The following is a 21,282-nucleotide window of genomic DNA, read 5'->3' as shown; positions in this document are numbered from 1 at the left end:
ACTATGATAACCTGCTTGCATCACGTGTTCGATGGAATTAATCATCTATTTCCATTCATGGAACCGGTATCTTGTGCTACGCGTTGAGAATCGTGTCCATCATTGCGACCGGGGATACACATATTACCCCTTTCTGTTTTTACCCCAGATTTGAACAACATAGATCAGCTCCACCACCTACTCACCCTCGCCATACTCACAAATCCAGCAGCATGTCGTCTTCAACATCCTCTCCGAACTCTTTGCGGGCATTCTTCGATGGACCCGCGTCATTCTCAACCGCGTCTATGTCGAAGTCCACGAATTGCGACATGTCAAAGTCGGACATCCCCTCGTCTTCCGCCTTCAGTGAAGTCGAGTGAGTTGTTCCGGACTCGTTCGTCACAGCTTCCGCGAGGTCGGGCTTATCTGGTGGCGTGGCGACACGACGATTAGGCTCTGCAACCCTGCGGTCGTTGTCACCAGAGTCCTGAACTACTCCCAGTGTCTGCGCAGGCGCTTGCACAATCTCCATGTCCTCATTCACTTTCCTTGCATCCAGTCCCCTCTGAATAGCTTCATGCAGCACCGAGCGCACATCAGCACACGGCACCTGCTCAAAACACTCATTCAGCGTCGTATCCAACTCCGTGACCCAAGCCACGATCTTGCGCTCAGACACCGGCTCAGTGAAAGCGTCAAACGCGTCCTCGGCGGAGTAGTTGTAGTCCAGACTATTGCAGCGCATATCTAGCTTGCGAGAGCTCTGAATGATACATGTCACACTCGAATGTATGGTCAAGACGATGTCCTGAATATGGTAGCTATGTGGAATACGCTCGAGGGGCAGCTTCGAGGACTTGGTTCGTTGTACGCCATCTGTGGTGCGGCGGCGCTGGCGGCGAGTCTTGCTCGTGAGTTCGTGGGGTGGAGCGACGCGTGGTTCATGCCTGTGGATAGAGCTTGTAGATCCGTTAGCTGGGGCATTTTCGCGGTCCTGGTATGCTTTGAAGTAGGCAGTCATGTCGCGCGAGTTGTGTGTTGGCTTGTCGTTGCTGTAGAGATCTAGGGCTGTTCGTACTCCATTGGATCGGATGGGCATTAAGGGTGGACGCTCACTACCTGCCGATGAAGGTCGAGGCATGGGAGATTGGAAACGGTCTTCGTCGTATACGTCAAATTGTTCGCCATTGTTACGACGTCGAGCGCTGGTGGCGTCTTCGGCATGAATGCGCGACTCGTTCCTAGTCTCTCTTGGACCGACCGGGCTCACTCTAGAGAATATAGGCTGCGAAGTTGGACGCTCCCGTATCGTGAGTGGTCGAAAGGGATCTTGAACATTCTGTGATATGGGACTTGCTGCAGTTGGCTGGGCATTGATCGGAGTAAATGATGGTCCCTTGGTGGGACGTCCATCACTGTCTGTACGACCATTCTCCCTCTGTCCAAAGAAGCTGCGGATATCAGTATTATCCTCGGAATACAGTTGGCCATCTGATATCCTCTTGGCTGTTGCCAGAATTGGTCTTCGCGGGCTCGACGTCATATTGCTTGCAAATAATAAAGGGCCCTGTTCTCCACGCCTCTTCTGTCGACGAGTTGGCTGTGAAGGCTGGGAGCCGCGCATTGGCTGTCCGAACCACGTATCATCTGGCCCTTCCACTTCATCATTTTGTGTAGGCTTTCGTTGTCTTCCTCTTGGGGCAGCTGATGTTACCTGGATAGGAAACTGTCCGCCCCTAGGTTGTTTGGCTCCCGGGAAATTATTCGCCTGCTCTGCACCAGTCTGCTCAGAAAGTGGCAACCCAGACTGAAATCCAGCATATCCTGTAACTGTGTATTTGTCACGAGACACGTTCAATGTTTCGTCTTCAGGATCGAATCGGGAGAAAGGTTCCAAGCTGTTTCCGAGCTCGTTGTCGAGCAGTGATGCCGGACTTGGTCTTGAGGACGTCTGTGGAGTCAACGGCTCAGGCTGGGCTTTTCGAAGCGGCGTCTTCGCAACCGATGGTGAGCTGGGCTGCATAGTTACATCGCCGCTACTCTTCACTGGACTAGGTAGCTGACCATTGGTCGTTGAAACTTTTGGCTTGATGATAGAATTCATGCGCGCAACGGTCCAAGGGTTCGAGATATCAGCGGCACGTCGACCCTCCTCTTCTTCGATGACCATAGGCTGGTCTTCCTGCAGATGCTCCAGATCGTCCTCATCAATGCCATACATGCTGGAACGCCATCTAGGGTCCTTCGACTGCTGGTCCAGCTTTGACTTTCCAACCAACTCTGCCGTGGGCTCAAGATGTACAGGATTCGGCATAGGGTTCCAACTATCCTCGAAGTCGGATTGCGCATGTTGCTGGCCAGGTATCGGCGGCTCGACCTCCGTTTCCATGGCTTCAGGGTAGTATGATCTCAATAACTTGTCGACCGCATCTAGTACAACCTTTCCGTCTTCAAACATGACATTGTCCTTTGCAGGCTCAATGTTGGGATCGTAGCTATCAGGTGGGCAGATGATGTTCATGCAGAAGAAAGGGTCCTTGGCCGCCGTGAGGGACTGACTTGATTTCCGCAATCGCTCCTTGACTGCAGCCACAACTTGCTTGATAGTTCCACGACTGTTGGAAACCGGCCGGGAGTCAATTGAGATGAAAGCGCCATAATTGGCAATCTTTGATTCATTTGCAGTGGGCTTCGGTAGGAATGCGTGGACTTCAAAGCCATCACTTTCAAGGGCTGTCCAGTCGCATTGCAAGGCGCAGTCCTTACTGATCACCTTCAGGACAGCATCTTCAATATTCGAATTAGTCTTGGGAGCATAGATGAAGTCGCCCTTGTTGTTCTTGGCTTTGAGGACGTGGAGTCTGAAGCGCACGGCAGGTCTGGCAAGTGCATATGCTTGCACAAGGCGTCGGATCTTCGCAAGACACTTTGCTGCGTTCTTAGTAGCTGTCTGTCTGCGTACCGGGATGTACTCGAAGAATTGGGTGACCTTGACAGTAGTGCCGACTGGATGCGAGTCGCGTTCAGTGCTGGATAGTATGTTAGTCTCCCATGTCAGTGTGCTCAGCAAGGCCGGACTCCCCTTTCAATCTCGCCATCTCTACCGTACTTGAGCTTCACAGCGACCGGCTCACCCTCCACTCTGGTGGTGACGGCAAGCGTGCCACTCATCTCAGCCATGCTAGACAGTGCTTCACCACGAAAGCCGAGCCACTTGCCTCCCACTTCCTTCAGATCGTAGAAGTATCTGATCTTGCTGGTACAATAGCGACGGCATACAAGAGCGCGATCTTCAGCTGGAATGCCATGACCGTCGTCCTTGATCTGGATAGAGTCTATAGTGTTCGCCGTGATGTCCACGAAGATGCTTTTGGCCCTGGCATCGAGCGCATTGTCAATGAGCTCTTTCACGAGCGAGCTAGGATCAACGAGTACTTGGCCTGAGCCCATCTGTCTTGCTGTGGTTGGTGGTAGCGCCGCAATGCTAGGCACCGGAGTGGGCGGTGGGTTTTCTGCCATCGATCAGATGGGAAGCGATTGCATGCCGTGGGTTGAAGGTGTGAAGATGCAAAGAAAGTGATGTCCATGGTGTTTCGCTGCAGGATAGTCAGTGATCCCATCGTGCCTTCTCTCTACGGTCTGTTGGGCTGCTTGGAGGGAAAGAGCCATCGCGTCGCGGTCACGTCGTCATGTGACGGGACCGAAAGTCTCAGAGCGCTCGACAGGATGATACTGTTCCAGTTACATTTCATATCGCATACATGCAGTGACGTACTAGCATTGTTATCTGCACATGTAAGACGTTAGTAGTACCTTGAAAAGCTGCTTCCAATGTGACCAATCAGAGCTTGACGAGCCGTTAGACTGACGACACAAGCTCGGCTTTGTCGATGAGTTCGTGTATATGATCAGGGCTTATCTCTAGCATTCTTGACGCACTGGTAGAAAATTCCCGGACATTCGAGAACCAAGAAAGCCATCCGAAGCTGTTCTCACAGCCGTTACTTTGCAGCGTCACCGGCCGCAACCCAGGACCACGATTAGTCAACCAGACTATCTCAACAAAGCGCAAAGTAAGGATCGACCGATCGATTCCGCTTGATATAGCAGTAGCGAACTAAAGTCGCAAAGAGTCACCTTAGACATGATGGCATACACCACCGACGCAGCCCGATGGCGCGCACTCACAATTCGAGATGCACAAGCCAATGGCCACTTCGTCTACTCTGTCAGATCAACCAACATCTACTGCCGCCCTACATGTCCCGCCCGCCTGGCCCGGCGCGCAAACGTCGGCTTCTACAAGACGTACTTGGAAGCAGAATCAGATGGCTTCCGAGCCTGCAAGAGGTGCAAGCCCAACACAGTTCTCGAGGACCCACAGGAAGTAGCCGTTGCGAAAGCATGCGTGCTCATTGATGAAGCAGTCAAGGACGAAGACCCAAAGGCTTTGAGGCTGCAGGATCTCGCAAAGAAAGTTGGGCTTACGCCGAGGTACTTTCATAAGATTTTCAAGGATAAGATGGGTGTGACGCCGAAGGAGTGGGTTAAGGCGAGAATGACGCCGCAGAGTAGTTCGACTACGACTCCAGCTATGACTGCGAGCCCAGCAGGTGTGGTGGATTATGAGGCCGCCGAGTGGGACTTGTTCGACTTCAACAATTTCAGCGAGCTCGTCGACTTTGACACCGACGCAGGTGCAACGATAGGATATAATCTGGTGACTGGCGCGTCCGAGCCGGTCTCAATGGGTCATGGCAACGCAATCGACACGACTATCATGTATGAGCTGTGGACTTCGGGTTATGAGCCGGCTGCAGGAAACTTCTTGGGAAACGACGACTTTGCCAACGCTCTCCAAGATGCATCAGCGCCTTCGTCAATGTGGCCCACGATAGAGAAAATGCCGGTCGTGTCAACACTTGACCTGGATATAGACGCCTTCTTGCGATACGATAGTGTTTTGTTCTGATGCGATCCATATTGTAGTTTATGCTTCAACGTAGTATTGTTTATCATTCTGACTATCTGCCTACATGTGTATGCTTGTACGGTGCTCGATGTGCTGCACATGGGAGTGCATCGTGGTGCCGTGTTGTCTGCCTGATCGCGTATCGTCAACTGCAAAATTCCTATGCGCGGAAGCGCTCTTATCATCGTGGTCTATCGCGCGTCGGTAGCAGCTGTGATGAACCTATGCCTCGATCGTTAGCATCTTCTCCATGAAAAGCTTGCAAAGCACCGAGTGAAATTTCCGCTTCTCAGAGACCAAGTTTATAAGCAGCGACGGCGTAACATATGTCGATGCTAGCCATACCTTTTCCGGCTCTTCCTAAAGTATGTAATGGTCGATGTACGTGTCATCATGTAGCGTGATTGGTGAAGAAAGAAAAGTCGCGACGTACCTGTGCTTGTGACGACGCTCGAACAGTCCTGTTGCTTAGTGACTGGGCCTAAAGGATTTGCTGCATGGACTGGATGAGCCCTTGGTCAGAACGTGCGGCTGCGATCCTATATGGTGCGCGTTGCGCGTGTTCTTGGTTCGAGGTGTTGAGAGGGAAAGAAAAGTTCGAGGTCTTCGGAAAGCACTAGCGCGTGCACGGGCGTCTTCGAATCCCATCCACCATCTAGGCAATGTTCAACAACGACCATTGCTGACGTAACTTTCGAGCCAGTAGGAGTACTAGAATATCTGAGGACTTGTGGTATTGCGAAATAGGTTTCTCTATCCGAGCTTATCCATGGAACTCACCGAAACGAGACCTGGCCATCAAATCTGCCGAGTCTCTAAGCCGTAGCTCGTACGAAGCAGACTAGAGACATTCTGTAGCTTTATTTCACAGAAGGCGCCATGTCGGTCGTAATCCTGTCTACCGACTTTCAGAGCCGACGAAAGTGTCTCCGCATGATGGATCTGGGTACTGCCGTCCCGACGTGCAGATGCAGATGAGATCCGATCCGATCCACGTCTTTCGATCAGATATAAAACCGTGCTTCGCCCATACCTACTCATCCTCCAGAACTGTCACTCAACTCACAGCATCATGGCACCTGGAGACACATTGCCCGACTTTTTGACCAACACCCCACTTCACAAATCATTCGATGAAGATATCCGCGATACCCATCTGGTATACGACTACGATGCGCAAGATCGGGAAGGCAAACCAGAAAAATGGCGATACGAGATGTGGTTCGTCTCCGACACTGTTGTGATGTACGCAATCCATGGCGGACCCATGGCTGGTCGACAAAACTACCAGCGAGCAACCTACCAATGTATCCGCCCTGGTGAGCTTTGGCAGGTCAATTGGCTCGAAGAGACCGGCAGCATTATTTCAGTCGTCTACGACATAAGAGAGAAGAAGATGACAAGCATGATCGCGTTCTCCGAGGGACATTGGAAGGAGAATAAACAAGCTCATGGAGACAAGAGAAACAAGGAGGATCTCGAGAGGTGGAGAAAGCTGGCAGACATTGGGAATCAGGCTAGTCGGTTCATGTTGAGCGAACAGGGGACTATTTTGGAGGTGTTCAAAGGCAAGGGTAATTTGAAGCCGATCTCGCAAGAAGATCCGTTGTTTTGAGTCCAAGTTTGAAGGGATGATCAATGATGAAAAGTATTGTTTACCTGTTCATTGGAACCGAATTGTACACCCGTACCTTGCATTGCAGCTTGACAGCGAAGGCTGATCGTCGTTCCATGCGATGTAGTGCAAGCGTTGTGTGACACCCAAGCGGTGAGGCCACCTGCCACAGTTCGGCGAGGTGTTTGGCGCTTGGGGCAGTCGGTAAGGCATGCCGTGGCTCAACGTCGCGGTAATCTGCGAGGCTTTATTGGTGTTAACAAAAGGGTGATGGGCTCCTCCTCGGGTCGCCAACCAACAGCCAAGTCGAGTGTGAGGCAGACTTGCGAAGTATCCCCGGAGAATGCATCAGACTAGCTCAGGAGGCATCACGGCCACAAACATTACACAAGACCGCGCGAGGCGCAGGAACGTTGCGCGTGGCTCCCCAGCGGATGCGTGAAACCGCTGTCTATGATTGGACTAATGCCTCTTCCGAGCGATCGGATTGGATATCTTCCAGGATGGGCAGTGTACTCTTACAAGAGCAAATAAGGGCTAATGTGTCCAGGATGCACGCTTGGGAAGGAGGCTGACTGTGTTCCAAGGCCGAGCGCCATTCAGTGCAGCGTTATGGCGAAGCTAATTGGCACCACGCTCTGAGATAATTATCTCAACTACGTATGCGCCGGGGGGGCATTAGGAGAGTTTAAAGGAGCCGCAGCCTGTCCAGACTTTAGATCCAAGCTCCAATGATGTCGCCGTCGGCGGTTGGCCAAGATTGCGCAATGACGGTGGGCAAAGTGTATCGGGTTCCGTGGCGTGTCCCTGACTGGCTGTGCTGCTTGTACCTGATAGTATGGTGGCATGGGCGCATGGGCGAGTATTGACATGCCTCCCAATTGTTCGTCAAGACGGACGCCGGCCGACTGGCTCCCGTTCGTTAGCTCATGTCCAAGATCTACCATCTACCCGACTAGCGAGGGGTCGTCATCAGCCCTACACATTCCACCGAATGCCTCACACCGCCAGGTCGAGGGATCCCTCGCAGACAATGTGAGTGCCAGTGGAATGGACAGGCTACGCGTCACCCTCCTTGCTCCGGCGTACACGAAGCGGATGGGTAGGTGCCGCCGGAGCGAATCGTGAAGGAATCTGCCGGCGCAAGTGCTGACTGTGCCTACGCATGATGGAGTGAAGTCTCATCACGACCAGCGGCGGATGACAGGCAGAGAGGCGTCACACTCGTGCATGTGCTGTCGCTTGGCTGAGGAAACAAACTGCGCTATGTGCGCAGCGGGCAGGCTCAAGAGCTTCTCGAAGCCGTCGGCGGGTTTCCACGCAAGGGTCCTGGGGCAGCTGGTGGGTCGAACGCTAGCGTTCGGTCTCCGGGTGGAGATGCAGTTCAGGTTGGGGGCCGTGATGGGTGAAGCTGCATTGCATCTCTGCATCACGTTGGTGTCGCTATGCCTAGGCGGGCACACACCAACACTGAAGGTTCGGGCTACCTCCTCGGTCAGTGAGACTGTGAGACTGCAGAGGTGGAGAGGAAGGAGTGCTCGGCGAGCCATGTCCACAATTTCCCTCACACAGATGCAAAAGCAATGCGCTCATCTCGCGACTCGCTGTCCTGTTCCAGACATGCGACAGGTCGCTGCAATCGCCTTGTCCGATGCAGCCGTTAGCCACATGCGCCTAGCTTAGTCCACCTCAGTCCACCGGTGCAGGCCAAATTGATTGTCATGGCCGTTCCCGGCGTAGTCGACGACAGGGAAGCCGCGCTCCCACACCGCAGGAACCGCCCGTGCCCCCCGCTGGGGTATGGTTCATCGTCAGCTGCTACAACACGGCCCTGCCGCTGCCTGGCATATCAGCCTGCCCGCCCTTCTGCCTCACCCATGCATATTCCTCCGTCTCTCCGTCTCCGTCTGCGTCCCGTCACCCTGCTTGCTTCCTCTGCGAAGGTCTCCGCAGGACACTGGCCTCCCAGCTCTAGTCCTCGCTCAGCAACCACGGCACTCACCCCCACTTGAACACACAGCACCCCCGCGACAGATGCCCGGCATGGCCAACACACAGCTCCCCTCTCACGAGCATCTGGAGATGATGCGGAGTTCAGCCTTCGAGTCGGAGCATGCCTGGCTCTACGACGCGTCTTACCAGCAACACAAGGCTGCAGCCTTGGCCCTGGAGCACCAGATCGAACAGTCGCTCGCCAGCATATCGCCCGACGAGAACTTGGACGAGCAGCTGCGCATCATCAAAACACAGATCAGCATCCACAGGGAACGACAGCGAGCACTACGGCCCCACCTCGAGAGCGGAAGTGATCAGATCGACGAGTATGGCAACGAGTGCATCTTCGTGCCAGCACCCAACCAGTGGGGAGCGAATGGCGACCTCGACGAGGAGAGCGAGAGCCTGTCAGCAGTACGTGTCACTCCTCATCTTCTGTGTCAGACACATACTAACGTCTGCAGGTACAAAACCTCTTGACATGGCAAGCCTCATACTCACCCATCTCTTACACACCCCTCTACGACGAGCTTCCCTCGCCCGACATTCCCTACCACTCACTGCTCGACCCGAACCAGCCCACGACCACGTACCACCTCCACCGCACAAGGGAATGGACGGGCTCTTCCGGACAGCGCAAGTACATCTACACAGCGCGCGAGTACTCGGACAAGTACGCTCTCTACATGCTAGAAACGTCACACAGAGGAGACACCCAGGTAAACGCCGCAGACTTCTTCCGAGTTGCCGAGTACCCAAACCCTTGCATCTCAATCCTGTTCTCCGGAATCGACAAGAAGCGCATCACAACCGACTCCTCCAAGGACGCCGCCTACAAGTCACGGTGTATCCACCTGCGAGGTCCATTCTCACAGCCAGTCAAAGAGTACCCGGACCGGCAACACAAGATCCCGTGGTCGCCGCGACGCTTCACTTACGGCGGTCGGCGATTTGTATGGAAGGCGGGGGACCCAAATGACGACACAATGCCAGAAACACTATACGAGTACCAAAGGGACTGGGCGAAGCCAGGCAGCCGCACAGGCAAGCGAGTCGACGACGCGAGACCAATGACGAAGCTCGTATGGGGAGAGAAGAAGAAGCAGGGCAAGCTCGACAGCTACACGATTCACTTCAAGGGCGGTATGGACCAGGTGTTCAGAGAGCTGCTTCTAGCTAGCCAGATGGCTAGGCAGGTGTGTTTGTTCACGGCCGTGGATTAGGACAAAATAGATGGGAGCACTACGACAACAAACTTTGTATTATTGGACGATTATTATGACGGCGCGCACTTGGGCTTATGGCATAGCGAGGATACCACTGGCGTTGATGCAGGATGCATATTTCGATACCACTGTAGCAGGGCTACTTGCGCTTATTTAGGCGCCACTATCTAGTCTGCACCTCTCATTCAGACACAGACTACCACCAAATTCATCACAATATCATATAACATCTGAAGACAAGTTCATCACTACTCTACATGATTCTCCCATCACGTGCCTCCCCCTCACTCCCTACTAGACATCCCAAGCACACGCAGGAGGTAGAAACCGAGAAATCAAAAGATTACAAAAGGCCCTTGTGGTTTTACACTAAGTGGGTAGTGTTTGGCATTCATGTCCCAACAATTCCTTAATATTACTTTGCTTTGCTTTTCGCCGGCGCGCTGCGCAGCTTCTGTGGACGCACGTGTGTGTGCTCTGCGCTGTCAGCCATGCAGGCAGCATCGCCCCCGGTGTGCCAGTTTCGATTCCCGGTGGGTTGGGTTTGGAAAGAAAAGGCGGCGTTGGACTTGCGGGTGATGTGTGGTGACTAAAGTCTGACATGACATGCGTCTTTTGTGGTGAGAAACGCTGGAACGTCATTGTTGGGTAATTCTCCTGGAAGGACGCTAGAATGTGAGTTGCGCTGTTCTATTTCTAATGAGATATTGTAGTTTTATAGTTCTGACATGCAGGGTCATGTTGCTTTTGCGGGTTGTGTGGAAGTTGGAGGGGTAATCTGTTTACACTCAATGTGCTATTAGAAAGCAGCTGTCATCTCATATACGAGCCTGAATAAACTCGATGACTTATGAATACATAACAGTTTTTTAGAAACGACTCGAAGTGAGACAGCTTGACTTTGGCATAAGACAGTGCTTGAGATTCCAGACCCTGCTTACGTGAATGGGTGCGGAGGTTTGCTGACTCGACGCCGCTTCTTTCTTGATGCATGCGTTCGGAAACGCATCTCTACCGACCAGGCGCCAAACGGAAAGACACGTGGTTTTTCGGCGTAGGACACAGCGGAGAGCCGGCTGCCTACAATGGTGAGCTTGATTCACTTGTCGAGCACTAATAGCTCGATGTACACGTCCAGCACATCGATGTCAGCGAGGCTGTCACTTCAGCTCGCCGCGGCCTACTCGCGGATGTCGAAATGGCTACGTTCCTTCCGCCTGATTTGTTGGCGACTTCCAGCTGAGTCAGATCTAGGTTCCATGTCAATACTTCGCCTCGCGCATGCAATGTCAGTGACAGACGTTTCAACGAGCCAATTGATTTCTAGGGATTGTGTTAAAATGTGTTCGCTTGCCTACCCTTGACGATATGCCATGCGATCGTCTTTCATGATTTGCATACTTGTCACAATCGGACGCGATGTGGGCTAACTGGACTTTGGCTGCTTCGAGGCAGTCGCAGAAGGGTATTTTTATGGTCATACCTACTTTCCTAAGTTTGAAGAGAGTGGAAGCGGCCCACATCTCTCGAGATGTATTGCTATACTGGGATGCTCCTTATCCGTACGCGACGAGAACGATGTCCCGGAACTCAAACTATATATGCTGATTCGTATTGGTCTCAAGCTGTCATTATTACCCTTTGGTAGTTTAATTTACAAACGCCGGAGATCGAACATCGAACGGAACGGAATATCTACTTGTGAGCATGTCTGTCAAGTTACAGAAGAAGTGAGAAGTTATATAGCTAATGCAGCTAGACTGCGACAATAGTCTAAGGCGAATAGAACATAGTCATAAAAAGCTGCAAATACCTCTAGGGAGTCTTTTAAGATCTCTTAACACAGACAAAAGTAGAGTTGTCTACACAAAGGCAAGGAACATAAAATCCGCTGTTTCAGCAACGTGAGAGCATGCCTTGGTATCTGCGCTCTGCGCTCTGCATCCCGAGTTCTCTTTCAAGTCCTTACTTTTGCGCTGCTCTCATCTTCGCTATCATCACATCATCGATGACTTTGACTCCAAGCTCTTCGAGAAAACGGAGGTTTATGGCGATTGCTTCCATAATCACAAGATACAGTAGAGAGCGTACTGGCATTTGCACACCGTACCACCTCAGCCATCCTGGTGATACTGCTGCTCTGTTGATTCAGATACATATGTATGTAGCATCTGGATACATACCCAGCGGGCATGCCTGGCTTCAGGTTCTTGCCCCAGATGTCGGCTCACCATACCATTCAGGTACTCAATCTCGACTTTCAATGACGTTTTGGGGTAGACGAAGTGGTTTGACACTGCAAAGAGAGATGTATATTACGTCAGGTATAGTAGTGGGCCCGACAAAGTTCGGTGTCCAGGAAGGTCCATGATCGTTGCGAAAATTAATTGGATATGGTTGCTGACTCAGAAACTGTCGTTTTCGTAAGGATGAAGACTTCTAGAGGCTTCCAATAGCGATGTCATGTCTTGTGAAGTACGCATTCGATACTAGCAAAAGTCCGGCGCATCTCGGCCAGTCGATGCCAGCCCCGCATATTCGGGCCTTCCCACCAACGGTACCCATCTTTACCCTACCCCTCATGGCGTCATATCTCCATACGTACGTATGTAGAGAAGATTGATTTTTGGTAAAATAGAGAAGCTTATATAGACTTTGATCAATGCAAAGAAATTGAAAGTCCCCATTAACAGTACTCCACCACCAGCTATTCCACCACATCACAACACTCTACCATCAACCAATTCACAACAATCTCTCACAATGTCCAAGCCATCAGTTCTCTTCGTGCTCACATCCCACAACAAGCTGGGCGACACCGGAAAACCCACCGGTTGGTACCTTCCAGAGCTCGCTCATCCTTACCATGTCCTCCGCAACAAAGTAAACATCACCGTCGCATCACCCAAGGGCGGTGAGGCACCTCTAGACCCGGCATCCGTCGAAGCAGCAAAAGACGACGTCTCCGTCAACTTCCTCAAGAACGACGAGCAAGTCTGGAAGAACACCCAGAAGCTGAGCGACTTCTCTGGAAAAGCCAAAGACTTCGACGCCGTCTTCTACGTTGGCGGTCACGGACCTATGTTCGACCTGGCGGACAACCCAACTTCTCAGCAATTGATCAAGGAGTTCTGGGAGGCAGGCAAGATTGTATCTGCAGTGTGCCACGCACCTGCCGTGTTGTACGATGTCAAGCTGAGCGACGGAAGCCTTCTTGTCGCTGGCAAGGAGGTTACCGCCTTCACCAACGCGGAAGAAGAGCAGGTCGGCTTGAGCAAGGTTGTGCCATTCTTGCCTGAAGATGCCTTGAACAAGGCGAGCGGAGGAAAGTTTGTCAAGGCTGCTGAGCCTTGGGGCGAGAAGGTTGTCGTTGTTGGCAACCTGATCACTGGCCAGAACCCAGCTTCAGCGACGGGCGTTGGAGAGGCGATCGCAAAGGCGCTGAAGGTTTAGGGGAAGCTGTTAGATAGACATATTGAAATGTAACAAATAATAATCGTCATCACCAGACATGCTATTTTCTGCATCCCGGGTCATCTTGTCACGTCTGCTACAGGAGCAGGGCCAGATACATGAACGACACCAGAGCTGGAAGGTGCTGGATATCAACTTCAACAACTGCAATAATAATCGCTCGTACCATCTCCAACATTGTTCTACTTATTGCCTACTACCTGCGGTCATTCGCCTTGCGGCGCAATCATCAACCTCTAACTCACGTCAAGTTCAACCAAAACTTCAAGACAACGCCCATGCCGCAGGGATGAGTAGGTCGTCAGCTTGTGTATGCTGCCACCTGCTCCGCCTGGGATGCAATCGCTCGGTCGGATTGAGCATTTTGTGCGCAAGAGCCGATGTGCAAGTCATATCCGGTCAATGGAGGCATGTCAGGGAGCTTGGGGATGTATGGAGTCGGCGTACGGGAACTGGCTTCAGGACTACATGTGGTAGAACTGGTGGAAGTTGCTTACGAGCAGTCTGGAGAAATCGAAACGCACAAACGTGTCGTACATGATTACATGCTGGAGATCAAACACTGCGGGTTGTATAGCAATGGCTGTTCCTAGGACTTATGTCGTCTTCAGGATGGCGAATGATACGTCAAAATGATGCAGCGGTTATTCTATCGTCTTCTGAAAACCCAACATGCCCTGACCCTTTTTCAAGCATAGCGCTGAGACAATGGACGCTTTAGTGACGGGTGCGGCGCTGAATGCCGCTTCAGTGAGCTTTAGTACTGTACTTCAGAGGTGAATGTCGAACATGTCTCCACTATTTTGGAACTTCACTTTCACCTCAAAATTTTGATACACTATTTCTAGAAAATTCGTGACAGCAAAGAACAACAACGTCTCTAATTTCTCGATATGGGGTTTCGCAGCTCGCTCGCGCACCTTTACCGTTCCCGTCGTTCGAGACTGAGACTGAGACTAGCCAAATTGGCAGGCGTTCCAGACGATCCAAGGAATCAACCCCATCATCTCGAGAACGCAGCTCTAGTCCTACTTCCCAAAATAACCCGCCGGATATTCCCAGATTGGACGTTCACCTACAACCGTTGTACAGCTATCGGAAATGGAGGACCTACACCCTCTGTCGACGATCGAGAGATTACCTACGGAGCTTCTCCAGCACATCGCTTCATACCTCCTTCGCCGATATCCGACTTTCGAAGAAGACCTTATGCTTCCCGAGTTCACGTCTTGCCCTGGGTTCTTCGGTTTGATGGAGTTCCGGGAAACGTCCCGAACGATCCGCTCAAAGACCGAATTTACGTTCAATGCGTGTTTCGAAACTCACGCTTTGAGCTTTACCGATGGAAGCATACTATCGCTCTTAGAAATGTCAAACCACGAGGGAATCCGATCACGCATGAGTTCGGTGACTTTTGTTGCACCATACCCCAACTGGAACAGATATTCCTACTATGGACATCCGCGATACGAACACAGGCTCAAATTGGCAGCAGAGCTACCAGAAGTCAGAGACTTACTCCGATGTCATTCGATCAACACTTCTATAATCGCAGCTGCACTGAGGCGATTGCGAGTGACAAGTGTCATCTTGGGCCCCAGTCTAGTCACGACTCACTGGGACGATTGTCAGCAATCTGAGCTTGACACGGTCATGAATCCTAGCAACGATCATCTTCAATGCCACAATACTATCGAAAATCAGGCTAGAATGCTTATACATGGACATGTCAGACTGGGGCACGTTCCAGGGCATGCAACCCGATCCGACCTGTTATTACCTGATTAAAGCTCGACCTCTGTCCTACTTAGAGAACATGACAACTCTTGCACTCGCACTACATAACCCAATGAGTACGCTACTCACTTCTGTTTGCTCACAATCTACTTCGCTCTGCTAACAGATCAGCACTCGCTGACGAGATGGGGACGACTTCAATGCTGGGGACTTTGTCGGCTATGCTTTCAAAGTGCTATAACCTGGAGCATCTGGATCTCGGACTTGACAAACGAACTGTCCAGCAAGATTGGCCACGCATGGGCAATGCGTTTCGAGTCTGGCTCGCCATAGCCGACTTGGAGTATTCGAAGCTCTCGGAACTCAGACTCTCCGGCTTCGTCATGGATTCCGACACCTTGCAGGGGTTTTTAAGCAGGCACAAGCGTTCTATGCTCCATTTAGAGATCGATAACTGCTACCTTGACGGTTCATGGACGGCTGCGCTGGCCCCGTTACGCACTTCACCAGGGCTGCGAACATTGATTCTGGACCAGATCAGCGAGCAACTTCTGCGAGTTGAGTGGTCAGTACCCTTCAGTCATGACTTGTCCAACATGAACGAGTTGTTAAGAGACGGCGAAGATGACGACGACTGGGTCTATGTTATTTGTGTTGGGTTTTGTGGTATGAGATTCGAATTCCCAGAGCAAGACGTTGATGAGCGCATGAGCGAAATATTCGGGAGCATGCGTTTGACTCATCGACCAGCGGATCCTGGCGCGGAAGATGCACTCAATTGGCACGCTCATCGTTTACCATTTTGAAGAAATATGGGCGATGTTGACAATCAGATGCACGGAAACAGTTTAGGTGTGAAGTGATCGTTGGCTGCACTATCGGGACGTGCCAGGACAGGAGTCAAGTTTGCAGAACAGTGCTGTTGAAGAATAACAACACTTTGTAAGGCTTCGGACTCTTGCATGTCATCGTTCACTTTCCATAGTATTTGACAGTCTGTGGGACCGCAAGTGCTCATTATCCTCCACTCGTCTACTTCAATATCGACTTTACCTCAATCAGACCCTGCGCCTGGTACTAAGCATGTCCCATCGTGATAGATCAAATTTCAGCGCTCTAACGCGTTCACATTGTGCCTCTTTCCTACATCGGCACATTAGTATCGCTACGGCGGCGTAGTTGCGCTTCATCGCTTCCAACGATCAACAAGCAGGCGAACGGAGAAGACATGTAGTGTACGGCACTGGTAATCGCTTAGTACGCGACATCGTGTTTGCATGAGTGAAGTTCGTGATGCTTCTCGGTTCCAGGATTGGCTCGGTGGGCACGCACGCCGTCCGTACTTACCGCCGTTGTACCTCGGCAAAATCACAGTACTCACGCCGATCATTACTCTGTGATCGAGTTGACATATGGGTGAGCTTTCCTTCGCTATCTTGGCGCATTCCTAAACTTCTCACACGTTCTTCTGGAATCGGAAAGCATCATGGCAGAGATACCTATAATCATCGGCGTTGGGGACATCAAGAACCGCTCCACCGCGGTCGCCGACGCGAAGGAGCCTGCGTCATTAATGCTTGAAGCCATCGCAAGTGCGCTTATTGACGCATCACCATCTTCCGGCACAGATCTCAAATCTATGATTGATAGCATCGATGTCGTACAAACGTGGACATGGTTATACCCCGATCTACCAGGATTGTTGGCGCAGAAGCTGGGAGTCGACAAAAGCATCAAATGGAAGAGATATTCTGAACTTGGAGGCGATAAGCCTGGGAAGCTATTTGATCAGGCGGCAAAGAGGATAGCCAAAGGAGACTGCAAGGTTGCGGTCGTCACCGGAGGAGAAGCTTTGGCATCACGTGCGTCTTTTCACAACTACCTACTATGGGTGGTAGGGAGCCTGTGTCTGCGTCTCTGGGACACTGACATCGTCTAGTATCTGCATGTGCAGCTGCAAAGAAGCTGCCACCACCTGGCTGGACACCTCCTGCGCAAGCCGTGGACTCGGTCTTTTCACCCACGAGTACGGATCTCGGAAATAGTACCATACCCTCCCTTATTATAATGTACTCAGCACTTACGAAGCCATAGATATCGGAGCCATTCACCAGATCGGGGCACCAATTCATGTTTATCCGTTATACGAAAACGCATTTCGCGCGCATCACGGCCAAAGCCTAAAAGCGAATCATCAAGAGAGCGCGAAATTGTACGCGGACTTCTCAAAAGTAGCAGAAAAGAACGAGTACGCGTGGAATCACGGAAAGAGCATTGGTGAAGAGGTCATTGGCAAGGTTGGGCCTAAGAATCGAATGATTTGTTACCCATGTAAGCGCTCAAGTAAATCACACAGAATACAGCTGACTGAATTGAGATCCACTTCTCATGAACGCGTTCAACAACGTCAATCTAGCTTCCGCAATCATCATGACATCCACTGCTGTCGCCAAAGCCCTCAACATTCCGTCTTCAAAATGGATCTACCCGCTCGGCGGCGCTGGAACACAAGATTCGTCCGAGTTCTGGCTCCGACCAAACTTCCACACTTCGCCTAGTATCTCACGATCCATCGACTCTGCCTTGGCCGTCTCCAACACTGCCAAGTCTGAGCTCGATCTCATCGATATATACTCTTGCTTCCCCATCGTACCGAAAATTGCCGCAACACACCTTGGCATGCCGATCACTGGCGGAGAAAAGCCGTTGACGCTGCTCGGTGGATTGACTAGTTTCGGCGGTGCGGGCAATAATTATAGCATGCATGCCATTACGGAGATGACGCGACAGCTGCGAGCTGGCAAGGGTAAGAAAGGACTTGTGCTGTCCAACGGTGGTGTACTCAGCTACCAGTACGTCAATGTACTGAGCAAGGAGCCACGCAAAGAAGGCGCGTATCCACTGGAGAACCCATTGCCAGAGATACTGCAAGACGTGGAAGTGCCGGAAATCGCCAAAGAGGCAGAGGGCGAGGCGATTGTGGAGACGTATACGGTTGAGTTCAATCGCGATGGAAGTCCGGGACGAGGACACATTGTGGGGAGATTGAAGAGCAACAACAAACGGTTTTTAGCGAACCATGGAGATGAAGCAACGCTGAGACAGATGGCTGGTGGCCAAGCTGAGATTGTAGGGAAGAGTGGGTGGGTGTGGCAAGATGAGAAGAAGAAGGGACGAGGCCTTTTTGCTTTTGACAAGCCCGCGAAGTTGTAGCTGAACTTCCTTTGTAGCAAGCTGCGGTATTATCTGACGTTGAAGACTTATAGGCTAGTATGAACGATCCTATTACATTAGTTCCTCAGAACTTGAAGGCATCTCCGGTAACATTTCGGGCTTCACTATTGGTCCGATACCTGACAGTTAATCACCTCTGGACGTAGCCCAAGAGTCTTTAACGTTAAATAATATGGTATTCACCATAATCTTGATCTTGTAACAGAAGCAAAATTCATTGTTGGACGTGCGTATCGTACATCTGGCGATAATGCCGGGAAAAGAATAAGAAAACGACAATAGGACGCTAATGATATCGTCAACATCAAGCTCATTATAATGCTATGCGCCTCTTCCATGCATGCAACCGTGATATGTGTGCATCATTCGTCGTAGACGCGAAACTCCTTCAATGCCGCAGGAAACAACGCTATAGTGACATAGAGGAAAGGGAATAGACCCTTGAGGAACTTGAAACCAGAGACGCCCATTGACTAAACCAAAGGCAATCTGGTGTAAGACTGGTGTCGCTAGTAATCCATGCTCAAGAAGTAGATATGTGGGTATTTCTCTCTGCCGCCAAACTCGTCACTTCTGAATTGGTATCCCATGTACCAACAGAGACGAATGTCGTGTTATCGGCGATGCTCCTCTTGCGCCTCAACTCCTTCGTGTTCGGCTCTCTCTTCTTAGGGCTTGGGACTTCCTTGCTGGTTATTTCGGTGTTGGTGTCCCAAGTGCCCACGGAAACAAAGGTTGTATTATCCGCGATACTCTTCTTACGCCTCAGCTCTTTCGAGTTGCGGTCTTTCTTCTTGGGGCTGGCTGTTTCGTTGTGGGTCACTTCCGAAGTCGTGTCCCAGGTGTTCTCGGAGATAAAGGTCGTGTGATCGGCAATACTCTTCTTATGCTTCAACTCTTTCGAGTCACGGTCTTTCTTCTTCGAGCTCGAGACTGAGCCTTTGGTGCTTCCGCTGCCGCTCTGGCCTGCCAGTGGACTGTCCGGATAGAGGGCCTTGATCGCTGCGCTACGGCTTTCACACATGTAGCGACTCTTGGCATCACGCTCGCTCTTGTCCGTCTTGTTCGTCTTCTCGCTGCGCGAAGTACGGTCGGTACGCTCACTGTCAACGGTCTTAGCGCTTTTGGTACTAAGAGCATAGCCACTTGTGCGACGACTGGTCTCATGACGGTCAGTCGCAGGTTCGACGTTAGGCATTTCATCCTTCAAATCCTTTGACTCTTTCGAGCGACGGCTGTGGGTGGATCGGCGACGGGACAAAGACTTCGATGACGGGCGAGACTGATGACTGTGCAACGACTCAATTTCGTCGACGGCTTCAAAGAGCGGTGAAATCGGTCGCTCTTCAGGTGTGCCAGATCGAGAATGTGGTGGTGTCGGCGGTTTGTCGCTCGGCGATGGCTCGGGAAACGAGTCGGGAAGAATAGCACTTTCTACGGAGGTTGTTTGACGAGGCTCTCTCATGCGATCAGGCACCGGTGGTGGTGGTGGTGGCACAGAAGGTGGTGGAGGTGAAGCCATACTCGACTCACGAGGTACAGATCTCGTGGATGTTGATTCCACACTCGTAGGTGCACGTGGCGCCACGGATGTCTTCTTTGGCGTCGCAGAGTGAGAAGTGAAGACACTCTCTACTGGCGGCGGAAGCCCGATCAGGTCTCTAGGTGACGCGAAGTCAATCGGTCCCGGGGGAGGACGCTGATAAGCCTTCACAAATGTTGAGGGCGGTGCCTCGTCAAATGATGGTATTGATGACGGTGGAGGTGGAGGTGTCTTTTGTCTTTCCTCAGACTTCTCAAGGTACTCGGTAGGTGAGGGAGGCGCGGTTCGCGTGGTGGATCGATCGCTTTTTTCAGCCATTGCTGGGGGATTCGGAGGAGTCTCTCGAGGCGGCGGGACGATAGGTGGGGGAAACTTGCCATTTTCAGCAATCGTCGGAGACGCAGTAGTGGTATAGGAGGGCAAACCAGCAGATTTAAGTTCTTCCATTCTTTGAGCGACGGGCTCAGCATCCTCATATAGGGCTAGCCCGTGATGGAATATGCATCCTTCATCGGGCTTCTCGCCGTTGGCGTGGAAATTTTCGTGTTTCTGCTCGCGCCAGATGACTGGGAACAGCCTCAAGAGGAGTTGAGGCTTTTCGTCAGCTGATGCTGGGTGGTCGACTAGCGAACCTATGAGCGTCCCTTCGGGTTTGTAGGGGTCATAAGAGGGCCAGAATTCTGGTCCAGTGAACTGGTGCTCTTCGTCCCGAAATCGCAGGCATTGTGGCGTTGATCATCTCGCGCTCGAGGCGTGCAAATCGCCAGGTCTCAGCCGCAAGCTTCACAATCCTTTTCACGGCGATCTTGATGCCTTCTTCTTCTCTGGGATCGGCGAAGTGCTTGATCGCGCTCACGATTTCTTCAACAACGGTGCCTGCAGCTGTGTTGATGCGCTGCTTGGCACCGCTGCTGGTGAAGGCTGCAAGTAAGGTCTGTTGGCGCCAGATCGCTTCTTTACGCGTGCTCTTGTCGCGGATGTGGTGGCTCATGGAGAGAAATAGCGAATCCGCCTTGTCGTAGCGACGACCAAGGCTGAACAAGAAGGGGCCGAAGACACGGTACGTGATCAATTTCGAGACAGTATGCGCTATGTAAGCAGATCGTACCTGTCTATAAGATGGTTAGGTATCTCTGCCATGCATTCGAGTTCCATGTTTACATACCTCGATGCGATTGTGTCTCCAAGGAAGGATGGCAGATTCGATGGTACCTGGGCCAGGTCTTCCGGCGGTGGACGAACAGGTAGGTGCACGAAATGGGTCGTGGCGAGGTCGATGATCTGCTTTTGCAGTTGAGAGAACGAGACCAAGCTGCACATGCCGATTAGCAAAAGATCAGGCGGGCAACGCAGCAAAGAGGACAAGGGGACGCGAAGGGATTGTAGCAAAACGACAAATTGCATTAAGCGCGAGCACATGCTAGTATAGCAGGATAGCGAGTCCTGAATGACAGCGCCGTCCCGGAATGACTGTCAAGTTCTCTTGCGAGAATATGGACATTCT

General features: G+C 51.7%; 10 protein-coding genes across 10 annotated transcripts; 6 read left to right on the top strand and 4 right to left on the bottom strand.

The window, feature by feature from the left end:
* Nucleotides 1-196: 196 nt before the first annotated feature.
* SNOG_04311 (hypothetical protein) lies at nt 197-3,432 on the bottom strand (the record flags this gene model as incomplete). The annotated part of the gene is made up of 3 exons (XM_001794677.1): nt 197-1,044; nt 1,099-2,971; nt 3,061-3,432. The coding sequence occupies 3 exons, from the start codon at nt 3,430-3,432 to the stop codon at nt 197-199; spliced, it is 3,093 nt and encodes a 1,030-aa protein (XP_001794729.1).
* A 694-nt stretch (nt 3,433-4,126) lies between these two features.
* On the top strand, nt 4,127-4,954 carry SNOG_04310 (hypothetical protein; the record flags this gene model as incomplete). The annotated part of the gene is made up of 1 exon (XM_001794676.1): nt 4,127-4,954. One exon carries the CDS (start codon nt 4,127-4,129, stop codon nt 4,952-4,954), a length of 828 nt encoding a protein of 275 aa, XP_001794728.1.
* Nucleotides 4,955-6,026: 1,072 nt separating this feature from the next.
* SNOG_04309 (hypothetical protein) lies at nt 6,027-6,569 on the top strand (the record flags this gene model as incomplete). The annotated part of the gene is made up of 1 exon (XM_001794675.1): nt 6,027-6,569. The coding sequence occupies one exon, from the start codon at nt 6,027-6,029 to the stop codon at nt 6,567-6,569; it is 543 nt and encodes a 180-aa protein (XP_001794727.1).
* Nucleotides 6,570-7,753: 1,184 nt separating this feature from the next.
* On the bottom strand, nt 7,754-8,119 carry SNOG_04308 (hypothetical protein; the record flags this gene model as incomplete). The annotated part of the gene is made up of 2 exons (XM_001794674.1): nt 7,754-7,980; nt 8,035-8,119. 2 exons carry the CDS (start codon nt 8,117-8,119, stop codon nt 7,754-7,756), a joined length of 312 nt encoding a protein of 103 aa, XP_001794726.1.
* Nucleotides 8,120-8,612: 493 nt separating this feature from the next.
* SNOG_04307 (hypothetical protein) lies at nt 8,613-10,018 on the top strand (the record flags this gene model as incomplete). Its single annotated transcript, XM_001794673.1, has 2 exons — nt 8,613-8,978; nt 9,029-10,018. 2 exons carry the CDS (start codon nt 8,613-8,615, stop codon nt 9,785-9,787), a joined length of 1,125 nt encoding a protein of 374 aa, XP_001794725.1. The 3' UTR covers nt 9,788-10,018.
* A 2,535-nt stretch (nt 10,019-12,553) lies between these two features.
* On the top strand, nt 12,554-13,300 carry SNOG_04306 (hypothetical protein; the record flags this gene model as incomplete). Its single annotated transcript, XM_001794672.1, has 1 exon — nt 12,554-13,300. The coding sequence occupies one exon, from the start codon at nt 12,554-12,556 to the stop codon at nt 13,241-13,243; it is 690 nt and encodes a 229-aa protein (XP_001794724.1). The 3' UTR covers nt 13,244-13,300.
* Nucleotides 13,301-13,565: 265 nt separating this feature from the next.
* SNOG_04305 (hypothetical protein) lies at nt 13,566-13,803 on the bottom strand (the record flags this gene model as incomplete). Its single annotated transcript, XM_001794671.1, has 2 exons — nt 13,566-13,728; nt 13,793-13,803. 2 exons carry the CDS (start codon nt 13,801-13,803, stop codon nt 13,566-13,568), a joined length of 174 nt encoding a protein of 57 aa, XP_001794723.1.
* Nucleotides 13,804-13,972: 169 nt separating this feature from the next.
* On the top strand, nt 13,973-15,807 carry SNOG_04304 (hypothetical protein; the record flags this gene model as incomplete). Its single annotated transcript, XM_001794670.1, has 3 exons — nt 13,973-14,014; nt 14,357-14,914; nt 15,235-15,807. The coding sequence occupies 3 exons, from the start codon at nt 13,973-13,975 to the stop codon at nt 15,805-15,807; spliced, it is 1,173 nt and encodes a 390-aa protein (XP_001794722.1).
* Nucleotides 15,808-16,476: 669 nt separating this feature from the next.
* SNOG_04303 (hypothetical protein) lies at nt 16,477-18,298 on the top strand. Its single transcript, XM_001794669.1, has 4 exons — nt 16,477-16,863; nt 16,941-17,045; nt 17,096-17,332; nt 17,379-18,298. Exons 1-4 carry the CDS (start codon nt 16,488-16,490, stop codon nt 18,212-18,214), a joined length of 1,554 nt encoding a protein of 517 aa, XP_001794721.1. The 5' UTR covers nt 16,477-16,487; the 3' UTR covers nt 18,215-18,298.
* Nucleotides 18,299-18,758: 460 nt separating this feature from the next.
* On the bottom strand, nt 18,759-21,098 carry SNOG_04302 (hypothetical protein; the record flags this gene model as incomplete). The annotated part of the gene is made up of 3 exons (XM_001794668.1): nt 18,759-20,471; nt 20,497-20,890; nt 20,944-21,098. 3 exons carry the CDS (start codon nt 21,096-21,098, stop codon nt 18,759-18,761), a joined length of 2,262 nt encoding a protein of 753 aa, XP_001794720.1.
* Between the last annotated feature and the right edge of the window lie 184 nt (nt 21,099-21,282).

The sequence above is a fragment of the Parastagonospora nodorum genome, assembly GCF_000146915.1.
Source record: "Parastagonospora nodorum SN15 chromosome Unknown scaffold_6, whole genome shotgun sequence".
NCBI classification, from domain to species: Eukaryota; Fungi; Ascomycota; class Dothideomycetes; order Pleosporales; family Phaeosphaeriaceae; genus Parastagonospora; species Parastagonospora nodorum.
The sequence above is the reverse complement of the archived record's forward strand: the minus strand, read 5'-3'. Positions and strand labels throughout refer to the sequence as shown.

Bases quoted from the DNA above. Each gene is read 5' to 3' on its own strand.
- SNOG_04303 (XM_001794669.1), top strand. From the start codon at position 16,488: ATGGCAGAGATACCTATAATCATCGGCGTTGGGGACATCAAGAACCGC. The intron at 17,046-17,095 runs GTACCATACCCT...ACGAAGCCATAG, and splicing joins GAGTACGGATCTCGGAAATA to ATATCGGAGCCATTCACCAG. The intron at 17,333-17,378 runs GTAAGCGCTCAA...GACTGAATTGAG, and splicing joins TCGAATGATTTGTTACCCAT to ATCCACTTCTCATGAACGCG.